At 49.7% G+C, this 13,069-nt stretch overlaps 1 protein-coding gene across 1 annotated transcript in view; it reads left to right on the plus strand.

Moving 5' to 3' along the window:
• The window catches only part of LOC144152620 (uncharacterized), a 48,578-nt gene extending 37,240 nt beyond the window's left edge, over positions 1-11,338 (plus strand). Inside the window, exon 4 of the mRNA XM_077683957.1 lies at positions 10,892-11,338. Coding sequence (XP_077540083.1) covers positions 10,892-11,221 — 330 coding nt within the window. The 3' untranslated portion in view covers positions 11,222-11,338. The remainder of the gene's footprint in view (positions 1-10,891) is intronic.
• Positions 11,339-13,069: the final 1,731 nt, after the last annotated feature.

Consider the following 13,069-nt stretch of genomic DNA (forward strand, 5'->3'; position numbering starts at 1 on the left):
GGTTCCTAAATCCGCTTCTTCACTCCATTCGGAGAGGAGGGTCATAGGGTTGGTCGTAAAAAGGGAGAAAGTGACGTCACTATGCCATAGCGTACAAATTTGTTGCTGGTTCTTTCTAAACTGTCGTTCTGTTCTAGTTCAAACCGTCCACTTAAAGGGGCGTTGAAGAAAATAAACAACCTTTTTTAATTTGAAATCACTGGGCTTTCCTACCTCACTCAGCTCCATTCCAACCACGAGAGATGTTTTTTTCGCAGAAAATCTAAGAAGTATTGAAACAAAATTGAAATTTCGCGCTACAGTGACGTGTTATGCGGCGGACTAGCGTCATATTGGCCAGCAGTAAAAATGCTTTTCAGTGTGTTAACGGCGCGTTAACAAGAAAGTGATCCTATCAAACGGAACTAGTGGCTTCACTACAATCGTCCAGTCATGTGGCTTATGGATCGGTTAGTTCGACGGCCGCCAATCGCACAAAGATGATTGCGAGACGTCATGGAAAATAAAGCATCCTGACGGGCTAGTTGGTCTGACATAATGGAAATAAACTTCGCGCTACAAGGACGGGACCAAGAAAGGGAACACACCACACAGCGCAGACAGCGCAGTCTGCGCTATGTGGTGTCCTCTTCTTTCGTCTTGTCCTTGTGCAGCGAAGTTTATTTCCATTATGTCATGGAAAGTTGCCAGACAGTGTCGAGGGAGTCGCCACTGTTTCGATGTTTTGTTTCATATCTGCTTTATTTGCTAGAAGTTTGCGATAAAATTGGTGTCATTGCTATCGGGACAGAGCAGCCTTTCTAATGAGCGAGACTTGTATTTTGCCTTCATGGCCCCGTTAGGTGTGCAGCGGAATAGCTGGGCTTGTCTCTTCGAGGAACACGAGGACAACACACATCTTGGTTCGTTAATTTGAACGAACGAAAAAACGACATAATAAATACCCGCTCAACTGCATTGGCCCGGAGAATCATGTTTTGAACGAAGAAAAGACAACAAATGTGAGCAAAGTTTACATCCCGTGATGAAAATTGTAAGCTGTGACATAGTTGGGAAAATACAGAAAAATAGAATCAGTATGTTAACGTCTCCCTGGAATTCAAGTCCTAAAATCACCCGCAAAGAGAGGCACCACTGCAATCACAAAGTTATGTTTGCTCGCATTGATTTTGTCGGCAACATCCAATCGAATGAGCGACATCCTGTAATGTCGTAAGGGAATTTGAGAAAGTGTCTGGTGAGCCACCATCTGAAGTTTTTAAATGTTGCGGTATATTGGCATGAGTTTATTTCCTAAACGTCAATTACCGTTGACGACCGATTTGTCAGACGCCTAATTTTTCGGACATGCTGGTCATTCGAACCTTTTCCCGGCACTAGAACACTGAGCGTTTGGGGTCATGTGTGCTTTGTGGACTGCCTGATCCCTGGTACATTTTCACGGTCCCTTGAGGGTCCGAATAATTAATCGTCGGCTGTTTTTGGATTTGCCGAAATTGTAGTTGGTCTTAGTAACTTCTTTCACAATTATCGGGACCATGACCATCAAAAATTACCTGGAATACGATCATCATTCGGCTTCCCGTGTTAGGGAAACCAAATTATCAAAGGATCAGGCATCTGTTAGGGTTGCATGTGCTATCGACGAGGGATGTGGTTTCGACTGTACGTGCCACCCTAGATGCCCCTGAAGAATTCCTTAGCACACGTGACACAGTTTCACCAGCGAGCCTATGTTCGACTGTGCACAGCGCACCGGAAAAAAAAACCCTTCAGTGTCACTGGGCTCGGGCCAAGAAAGAATGAACGCAAAGTGAGACCGGACAAGTGCGAAATTGTAGTTCAAAGTTTTTTACTTTTCCTCTCTCCCCACAGCCGCCGTTGCGGTGTTAGGCCTAGGTGCTGTAGACGCGGTGGTGCGGTCTTCCAAGGCCGATATCTGACGATAGGGTGGCGTAATGGCGTCGAAACTGGTTTCAAATTGCTCAGCGCAACTTCACAGAGCTACGGAAACTGTTCATTATAGTGAAAGTGCGAAGAAAATGCTAGAACTGACCATCGAAGCGAAAGCCCATGCACGATGTGTCTTCTCTGCTCGGGCTTCTTCTTCTTCTGATACGTGTTCCATTAGAGATTCGACAGCACATCCGAGTTCTACCGATACCAAGAAACATGCACCCCGTTCATAACAAGGCACGCCGCATCGCTAGAGCTTAAGCCGTCAACGCCAAGTATGGAAAAAACCCAACAACAAGATTCAGCGGCGCAGCCACATATCCGAATCAACCAGCACACGCCGTCTGTGTTGTTAACGCGGCCGGTCAGGAAATGACAGCTATGACTGTGCGTACAGCCTCAACAGAAGCTGCAGAGGAAGTTGCAATTGCCCTGGCTGCCACGACCAGCAAGGACTTTATAACAATACTAACTGACTCGCAAGCGGCATGTCGAAGTTATCAACGGGGGCGCATCTCTACACCAGCACTGACCATTCTGAAAAATATTGCAGAACTACCTGATATGGAAATCGTCTGGGTTCCTGGGCATGAATCCATCGACGGTAATGAGGCGGCTCACACCGCTGCCCGCGCGTACACACACCGGGCCGTTACCCGAGACGGAATGTTCTCCGCTGACATCAAAACGGACCCACTTCTCCGGTACTCAGACGTCCTGGGACATTATAGGCTCGGCAGAAGAGTATTCCCACCACCTCATCCTCAATTAAGCAGAGAAGAAGCCACCACTCTTCGGCGATTGCAGACGAATTCTTATCCCCACAGCACCCTCCTCCATTCCATCTACCCGACTCAGTATCCCTCCCTTTGCAATTTCTGTCCAACGCCGGGCACCCTGTACCACCAGGTATGGGAGTGCCAAAAAACTCCAAACCTACCCCCAATCCCCTTCCCAACTTTTGAGCAGTGGATGGCTCGTCTGGTCGATCCGGACCTTGGACACCAGCAAGAACTGGTCAAGAGGGCCTGGACGGCAAGTCGCAGCCTGGGTATCCCGGAATAAGGATGCCCTCCACCGGCGAGTGGCCTGCCATCAGCACTTATGCTCAATAAATGTTTATTCTCTCTCTCTCTCTCTCTCTCTCTCTCTCTTCCTCTCTCCCCCTGTGTTCGCCGTTTTTCGACCAAAGCCCGTATTTTTACGAAAGGTTGACCAACTCGCCAGACTTCAAGCTTTGCTTTACTATTGTGGCGTGGCGCGCCGCGCTTATTTAGCGTACTTGCTTCAGCGCATTAACGCGCGGCTGTGACTCTCTCCATCTCGTTCTCACGCCGACGTTCCGATACCCGACGCGGTGCATGCGGACGCGGGGTGCTCGCCAGTTGTGCGCTTGGAGCGAGAACTAAAAAAATGAAGCCGTTGAACTCAATGTGAAAGCTTTCGGAAGTGCAGAGCAGTGATTCGCCATAATTGGCTGTAGCGCTGTGATCCGCTCACTGCTACCACCCAATGCAATTAAAATTTCCCGCCGTCGCAGTGCACGCGCGCCCCCTGCCTGAAACTGCGCCAGCGGGAGTTCGGTTCTTTTTGTGTTTGCTTTTCCTCCCGCACGCGCCGGCGTTGCACTGCCACTTTGCCTTTCGCTTACTATCGTAAAAACCAATCCAACGAGCGTCCCTAACTAAATGGACGCGGGCGCTGCCGGTTCATTACGCATATTTTTCCTCAATTGTACCTGCAGTATTTTGCACTAAACAACGGGGAGAAGTCAGACAATCGTCAGCGGTTTACGACTTTCGAACGCTTATGACTATTGGCGGTGAGCGCGAACACAGGCGGCGCTGCGAAGCGCGCCTCCGTGACGTCAGCTTAGGGATTCTCGCATTTGTCGTCTGCTTCACTCAGGATCGCTCTCCCTGCTGTTTCTTTGCGCTCGGTCAACCTCTGATGCTTGTCCGCACCAGAATTGGCGTGTGGGTAACTTTTTATCATAATAATAGGCTTAAAATTACATACACTAGCTCATGGTGTCAATTAAAGTATAGTTTTGGATACCACTACGGGAGAAACATTGCAGGCGCCACCCCATTCCTTGCGAAGCCGGTACTGTGCGGAGCGCGAAGAGTCGGAGCTAGGCGTCAGCTTCTCATGTAAGCATTCGAACAAAAGGAACAGTCAGCTGCTAATAACCGACAACAGCGAAAATGGAAGACCAAAACAAATTCTAGGCTTTTAGGGCTGTCGGCTTTGGCAGAAGGCATCACGATTCCCGGTAATCATATGTCAGGTAAAACAGTTTTTACAAACTTGCCGAACGCTCGAACGCGTTTTGTCACATAACTTTACGTTGTCAAGGCATGAAAGTTTGCCGACATGCACTATAGACTGCAAAAACTGTAGGTTGAGTTCCAAATAACCCAGTGTGTATATACGCGCGTGATGATTCTATACCAGGCATCTAACCAGTATCGAGGTTTATTGAGCAAACCGAGTCACGTCTTCGTTTAATTTATAGTAACACATATATGTTTGTTAAGACCTGGAGGGATATTTCGGAACATTTTGCACAGCCATATCTTCCCGATATTCGGATATGCGTTATAGGAAAACTGCACTCAAGAGGAGGAGGAGGAGTAAGGGGAGGAGGGGAAAACTTTGTTTAACAATTAAATCGATCTGGTTAGTGGACCGGGTCCTCAGTCCAGAACAAGAGAGTAAAAGTAATTTTCTTCAAATCATAGAACGCCATCCCGAGTAGAATAGGATTTGTTCTTCGCGCCTGGAAGGGTTGAAAAGCAATAAAGAGCTACTTGGAATTCTTCTTCGGTTTCGAGTCTTGTAATATATGCAGGTATACTATTTATTACGTTAGTTAGTGAGTATATCATGCCTTCAACACCGTAATCATGTCATCATTGTTCGAGTTGAGAGTCAGTTCGTTATGATAACGATATAATTACGATAGAAATTCGGAGCGAAAATCCGCCTTTGAGTACTGTGGACCACGTTGTTTAGGGCGCGATCGCGGTGGCGTAGCATAAACCTTCTCATTGTATTTGCATGTGAATAAACAAAGCACGCTGCGGATATGCACCTTCTTGCACGCAGCCGTAATAAGCCAATTTGTGAAGAAGGGAATGTATGCCATACAAAATGAAGGAAATATCCACACGACCTTTGTGAGGCTCCCAAACATCCCGAAACCTCCTAATAAGAAGTTGGTGACGGCGCAGAAAAATAATGCGTTGGGCAGAAAAAAAAAGCAAGAAACATTAATCCGATACAAGACAACAACGAAAGAAACAGAAGAAATCCGCTTTATTTCCTGCTGTGCGATGAGCGTGTAGAGGCCGCTGCTTGGTACGTAGTATTAGGCTGTTGAGTCTTCATAGGAGCATCTCAAAATACTGCAGGGAAGCCTACGCATTTTGAATACTTATCGAGAAGCTCTGATTGCTGATCCTCGCGAATAAGCAAGAAAGGACGAGTTACACACGATCTTCTGACCGATACTCTGAAGAAAGTTGTTCGCTATCTCTTCGTGCGTTGCAAACTTGTGAGGGATAGAGCTTAAAATTATTCAGATGCGTCAGAAGCTGGCAAAATAACTGAGTCGCTAGAAATACGCTTTTTAACGCACTACAGCAACGAAGCGGGCGATTTCTAGCCCAGGCACTGTTGCCCCTCACAAGCGGAGTGTAGCAGACGACAGCGGCGCGAATCCCTAAGCCGACGTCAGAGCCAGGGGGCGCCACTCAAAGATCTCACCGCCAATATAAATCGCTTGGCTTTCGAAGCCTCTGGGTTACCCCGCTACGACAACCGCTACGACGAAACGCCGTGTGGCTCTACTTGGGTCCAGCGAATGAGCTACGACGACAAGGCGAGCCCCTAAAGTGCTCTGCACTTGACAGTTCTCGTCTAATCGTGGAAGCGTTGAGTCCTGTCTGCGACCCTGGCCGATCTCTTTTATTCCGACGGCTGCTCCGCATCGTCACAAATACCCTGCGCTGTTTTTGTGTGTTCTTTAACTGTACTTCCGTTATACTCCATTGTATGGCGGCTAATAATTTCTCAGAGTTGCTATTTTCGGCTTCGAGACAGCTGTTCAGAGTATCTTTTGCGCCACAGAGGTCTAAAGCGTTCAGGCTGATGTTTCTCAAGTAGCTGTGGGCTCAATGATAGTGGAAGCATTTGATGGTCGGCTTGTTTGTGCCATTAAAGGGGCCCTGAAAGGCATTTTGAGCACACTAAATGAACTAGCGCAATCGCTAGATTGGGTCGCCAAAGTCACCTGTGCCAAGTATTACTCTTTTACGCGCAGCGGAAAGCTCACACTTTTGTTGCAAAGTTTGTCGCTTTTTTCTCACCCTTTCCTTCGTGTTTTTGGACGCCGCCATCTTCACATGTCTACATCATCGATTCCCAGATGTTCGTCATGAGCTAGACATCCTGCTATTGGGCGGCTTTTTCACGCACTTTCGGCAAAGAGATGAGTCGTCTGCTCAGCGTCGGCTCGCCGGCTGATCTGCCAGCGGAGTGCCGGAGTGCTTTGACATTTTACGACAAACGAAACAAGTGTAAACAAACGCTTAACCGTTTGTATTGAATGCAACACGGCCATAACACGACGTGGATTCTATCTTACGTGAGTACGTACCATAAAGAAAGTCCCGTGGCACTTCTTTGGTGCAATCGCAGAGAACGCCCTGAGCCGAATGCCCGGGTTTGACGCGTACATTTTATTCAACTTCAAAACAATCCAGAGATGCGTTTCGAACGAACGCAACGTCACAACATGCGTTGCAAGTCTGAACCGCGATTGACAGACGATGAGTTGCCTCCTCCTGCCCGTCGTAAATACGGCACTCACCTCACACTCGGTTTGCGGGGACGAGCAGCAAGTCACAACTCTGGCGCGCAAGCGAGAAGGCTTTTAGCCAGGCACACTGCACATACCAAATGGGAGGTTGAGTGGTACGTCGTTCGAGAAAGATAATCCAGACCATGGGAAGCACTATCCACCCGCAGAAGTACAATGTCGCATTTCATCGCGAAACGAACGCGTCCACAACACACAGGAGGCGATGCACACACACACACACAGCTTCGGTCGCTGCATTGGCTTAGCTGCAAGCTTCGTTCGGACAATCAGCGATGCTACGACGATACAAAGCTGCGTGAGAACGACGTGCTAACGACTTCACGTATTTAAAAACACAGGGGCAAAGAACTAGGTTAATCGGAAGCAAAAAATCTTCCCTCCATTATAGTGCCTGAAATATACTGGCTAGTGTGCCGAGGGCGGGCTCCAGGCGGGCGCCGGGAGCGATGTACGCGGCCGTCTGCCGCTTGGGGCGCTGCCGTGCGGGAGTGTGCGCGTTCATCCGGCCCGAGCAGATCGCGCGGTTACCTCCGAGCTGCGTAGCAGACGGCAGCGCGGCAGAACTTTCCATTCCCGCTTGCGGCGAAAGCGAGCGAAAGCGACGGGAATTCTGTCGCGCAACCAAAATTTGTCCCGACCATTCGACAAAAACGATCGTCGCGCGACAAAGCGACGGAATTCCTGCCGCTCTCACTCGCTTTCGTCGCAAGTGCGAACGGGCCTTTATGCGCAATCTCCGCCCCACATAAAACAAGCTCTTGCTTGTCGCCTGAGCATACGGTTGATATCTGACTACGTTACACTGTGCTTGCCAGTGTATTTAAAGGGACACTGAAGTGATATGTAAACATTGCGGGATTACTAGCGCAAATTGTAGTCCGGAGTCCCCAGGCCATGTTTCGACCACTCTAGGCGCGTTTACGCGATTTTATTTAGTAGAAAAACTAATTCGAAAACGCTGTCCTCCTCTCTTTACGCTCGCCCATTTTCTGTGGCGTTTTCGTGTGACGTCAGGAGGGGATGAGCTGGCAATTGGCTGCGCCACGGCTGCGCTACTGCACGGCTCCCCGGCCGACAGAGTCAGTCGGCCCAGCGTTTCGTCCGCCGGCCGCCGGCGGGTCGTCGCAATCAAGGAGTTTAAAAAAAAATTGCTTGGTCGCAATTCGTTCGCTTAGTTGAAACGAAGCCAGGACACGTTTGTGAATGGAGGAATGTGCCTTTCTTTACTTGGTTTGTTTGTACACTGTATCTAGCTCCAAGTCAAGGTCGCTTCACACAAGCGCTGCACATGCGACGCTTCGCTGACTGGTACGCCAGTAGGAAAATATAAGGCCTGTTGAAGGCGGGAGAAGAGTCAGCGAAGTCAATATAGGTACTAAGGAAATAAAATCAACTGATATTTTTACCGTACAGCGTAAAACTAGGGCGCGGGAAGCACTTTTTTGCGCTGGGCGAACAAGCACAGCGGTCAGCAGCACGACTACGCATCTGCGAACGCTTGTCCGTCTACGAAATGCAATTGCTAGACGTGAGCTACTGTGGAAACTCGGGCGACGCTTACTGCACGATTGCAGTACAACAAATAGTCACCTAAGCGGCTTGAAATGCCAAAACTAAATAAAAGTGTAAACCGGTTGTACAATATATACCCTATATTAGCAAGTCATTCGCGTCCCGCTCCGTGGCCCAGCGGTCTGGGGCGCTCGGAATTCACCGCAAATGTTTTGCGAGTCACGAGTTCGAATCCCCGCGGGCACGTGCTTTTTTTTTTGTAAGTTAACTTTTTTGTTTTCCGCCGATGTTTTCTATATTGAGTTCACCTTTTTTGGGGCCGCAACGTTCATGGCTACACGAACTAGTTCACAAAACGCGCGCAGGCTGGCACTGGCGCGCTAGCGAGTTCTCGTTGGCGTGCTGTTGCCATAAGCACCGACTGCTTGCAGGCAGTGGGCACAGGCCAGAATGAACAGACCCTTGGCCTGGTGCGAACACGCTTTTTACGATACAGGCATGAGGGAGGCAAGCTCCAAATATGGGGGAAAAGCGCATGACATTTGGGCGTCTGCGGGTACGCGGAGGGCGTTCATGCACTGCGTAGGTCTCGGCTAGTGAATGCTACGACTACAAGCCGTCCTGGGAGGCTTATCTTGTGCATTTTACAGCCGACAACATGGCAGAAGCGCGGTACGATGATTACTGAGATATTGAGAATGCCCATCCAACAAAGCCATTGGTTATGTTTTACAGAACCGAAACCGAAACCGAAACTTGTGTGATTGCTAACCTTGGGCATCGTCCAATCACGGCGCCCCTCCTCTCAACGTCACAGCCTTAGTTGGTGCGGCCGCCGCAAACCGCGCATGGTAGTTTTTCTTCTTTCGCGCTTTGTAAAATAATTACCGATTTGTCACCCGGATAAACGATGAAAAGTGTGCTAATTTGAGCCAGTCTACGCAGTGCAAGCAAAAACGGGAGCTTGACAAATTCACTTCAGTGTCCCTTTAAACGATGTCACTAGGTTTGAAACGTATGCGCTCGGCGTGCAACTTTGTAAACGCAAGCGGTTTCACATACGCACGCTATTTTGCTGCTAATAGAGATTTAGTACAGCGTTTGTGGCCTTTGCATACGCTAAACGCTAATTTTTTGCGTCCCGCTACGTGACACCGCGATGGGAGTTTTAGTAGAGCGTCTCATCAGTTTTGCGTAGCGACACACTAATGCATACGGCGCCATCTGTCAAATGTTTTCCGAAATGTCTCGCCGGCTGATCTGCTAGCGGAGTGCCGGAGTGTTTGGACATTTTACGACTATCCAAACAAGTGCAAACAAACGCTTTCCCGTCAGTGTTGAATGCAACACATGGGTGCAGCTTGTCAGAACACGGGGTCTCGCTGATCGAGTGCAGCGTTGGTTTGCTCTTCGCCTTCACGTTCATCGCCGCTGATAAAGTGATCCGATCCGGCGCGTTTTGTGCACGGGTTCTGTGTCGGTTGAAAATGTCTTTTTTCACATGCCGCCGGTAGTAGGAATTACAACCACCGCAAAATAACACCCGGCACCAGCGGGGCCACATCTGAGACCGCGCTTTTTGGATAAACAGTGCGCGGTGCACCAAAGGGAACGAGCGCACGATTCTCCCCACGCGGCTGCGAGTTCGCCGCCGATACCAACTGCAGCCCTGCAGCTACGTACACCGCGAAAGGGCAAGGCCAGGCCGCACACATGCGGCCAGGTCATTCGTTCGCTTTTCCAGCCTGTGTCCATGGTGTCTACAGAGATGAAAAAGCCGAAAGAGCTGGCCCGTAGCAGACGGCAGTCTGTGGGAGCGCAATAGCGGAAGTACGTCACCGCTGAGGAGCGGAGCATAATGGGAGGGGAGGCCAACAGCGAAGAAACAGTTGAAAGGAGGAGGAAATACGGCGCGACGATAATTCGCGGTTTTTGATTTACGATTTCTCAGCTAATACTCATCGCTTTAACAAAATACTTGCAGGAGGAGATTGCTAATACATTGCTTTATTTGGTTACATGTACATCCATGCATCGGCGGAAGGCATTTCAGGACCCCTTTAAGCATTGCGGTATCCGAACGCGCACTAGGTGGCAGTATTATCACCTCGGTTGTTACAGTTGCTTTGCCCACCAATATGTCGTTTTTTGCCAGCCACCCGATAGCGCGATCTGCACCCATGAGGTGATAAGGACAAAATCATGTATTGCGCTCCCTGAGGTTGTGGCCACTCACCTTCTAGTGAAGAGAACCTACCTCTGGACCATTGTTACGCCATAAAGGCGGGTAGATAGGGAACGCTATTGCTGCCAATTAGCTGTGTAAATAAAACACTAATTTCGCCTCGATGATATTCCCACGAAGAAACGAGAGTATTTTATCAGGTTTCGAAAGTCTGAAGGTCTTAGGAAGTCACTTTCGTAGTAGTAGATCGCGGTAGAAGATAAAGCTTTTCTGAGAACGGCACTGTCGCCTCCAAGAGCCGCCCTTTACACCACGTGTATTGCTTATCGCTGCATCCACTCCTCTTGCAGATTCCTCCCGCGCTCACCCAACCGCCGCCAAGTGGCATCTCACCGAGGAGCCCTGCGTCTCCGGAAATCCTTTGCTCCCCTAGCGTTGGAAGTTCAGGTAGCCCACCTGGCTCTCCCGATGCTGCGTCCGACCCCAGGTCTACCACCGTCGTCGGCACTACCACCAATGCACCCAGCTACATGCGCGACTCGGAAACCATAGTTTTGGGGGAAAGGAGGACCTCCACGGTGGCTGGTGCGACCCGAAGCAAGAAGGCTGCACGGAAACACAGTACACACGGTGGGCACGGCTCCCGCAGTGCAGCAGCAAAGCCACGGAAGACCGTGTAATTGCCCTGATAATACGAGGACAAGCCTTCATTCTGTTGCTATATGGATGCCCCTTATACATAGGCGGTATGCAGCCGATATTCTGGTAATGGACCTTGATGAAAATATTTTTGTGACACTGGATAGAAATAAAAAAAACAAATTTGTTTGACGGAACTTTGTCATGTTCAGTTGGCGAAAATGCCACTAATACAACTATTGTTCAGTTTTTTATCGCAGGATGTCTAAGCTCTGTGAATTTGGGAATCGATACCTGGTGCAGCTTGGTGCTACGCTTCCTGATAGTACGTATAAGACGTTTATTATGAAAGAGGGAGAAGGGAAAAGGCGGGGGACAGATGAATTGGTTGGTCAGCAATGGTAAGTAATCAAAAAGAGATGCTGAGCAGCCGTGCTTTTGTAAAAAAGCAAAACTCATCGAAATTTTCTGTGGCTCTAATGTTTCCGCAACGTTCAGTTTTCTGCTTACGATTTTGACAACAACGGTCGTTATAAATTAAGAACTCAGGAGGAGTTTTGCATTAGAAGGATTTGGCCAGAGCACCAATGTGACGTAAAATGTTGATGTTGTAGCTAAGTAGAAAGCATGTGTTGCTTGTTGAGGTGGACTTAGTCCTGCGCGAGACTGCTGGCGATTGCTCCGCCTAAGCGACACCATATCGTATCAACGCCACGGAGAATGACCAATCACCGCTTAGCCCTGCACCGCGAAAAATATTCTGCAAGAGACCCGACACATCTTTGTGTACAACACGATGACCCCAAGCAAAAAAATGTCTCTGTCGCAGCATGTATCACTGCTGTCTCGCGAAGGTCACAAAAGTTTTAAATGCGAATGCATTTCTTAGTCGGGGGTTGTCGTGCGTTGGCCGGCGCGCGCCTAGTAACAGCTGTGGCGCGCCTAGCAACCGGAGCACATGGTAGCTCGGGCGGGAGTAGCGGAGGGCAAGGGGAGAGGAGGAGCGCGCTCGGCGTGTGAGGGCGCTCGCATCGCGGAGCTCGGGCGGAGTAGCGGAGAGTGAGTGGAGAGGAGGAGCGCGCTCGGGCGTGTGAGGGCGCTCGCATCGCGGTGCTCGGCGGAGAGAGCTCGCGTGCGGGGCGGGCGTGTTGCGCGGGTCTCTCTCTCCTCTCCGCGTACCCTCTCTCCGCTCGCTGCGCTCGGAAAAATATATATAAATGCAGTGGAGCGCGCGCCTCTCTTCGTGATTCCTTGCCGCAGCGCACTCATCGGTGCACCCAATGCATTCGCATTTCCGCACGATCCCCTTCGGGGAGGTGGGGGGAGTTTTTTTTTGTTGTGTGTTTAGAGCAGTTCATAATAGATGACAGATATCCAAGCACATTGCACGAGTGGCGTAAAAGAGAAAGCAAGACTGACCTTGTGCAGCCGTGTCGGTGTACGCGCTGTGTATATTTCAACAGCAGAGCTGTATAGGCCTACACAAATCCGCCCGTCGCACCAAACAACCTCTCACTCTAAAGAAAAAAAAATGTGGTTAGTAAGGTGCCGGGAATCCAACTCGGGACCTTCACGGCATCAAACCGGCAACCGTACCACTGGGAACGGAGCAAGAATATAGGGGAAGAAACGGCCCATTGCAGCAAGCGCGGGCGAGCAACCAGATAATGTCACAGTGAAAACCAAGACGGAATGCAAAGCTTCGTAGCTGTGCAGGTAGCGGCACCTGATGGACGAAATGATAGCGGCCGCATTTCATGCTGTGGCTACGCAGTGAAATGCCGATCGCAGCGGCCACGCAGTTTCTTCAGCTGCGGCAGAAGCCGCTATCTTAACCAATGACGAGCGCGTGTGATTATCTGGCGTAGCTAGGAGTCCGCGATGCCTCT

This window comes from Haemaphysalis longicornis, unplaced genomic scaffold (assembly GCF_048455015.1).
Source record: "Haemaphysalis longicornis isolate Haplotype H1 unplaced genomic scaffold, Haemaphysalis longicornis Haplotype H1 scaffold_9, whole genome shotgun sequence".
Lineage (NCBI taxonomy): Eukaryota > Metazoa > Arthropoda > Arachnida > Ixodida > Ixodidae > Haemaphysalis > Haemaphysalis longicornis.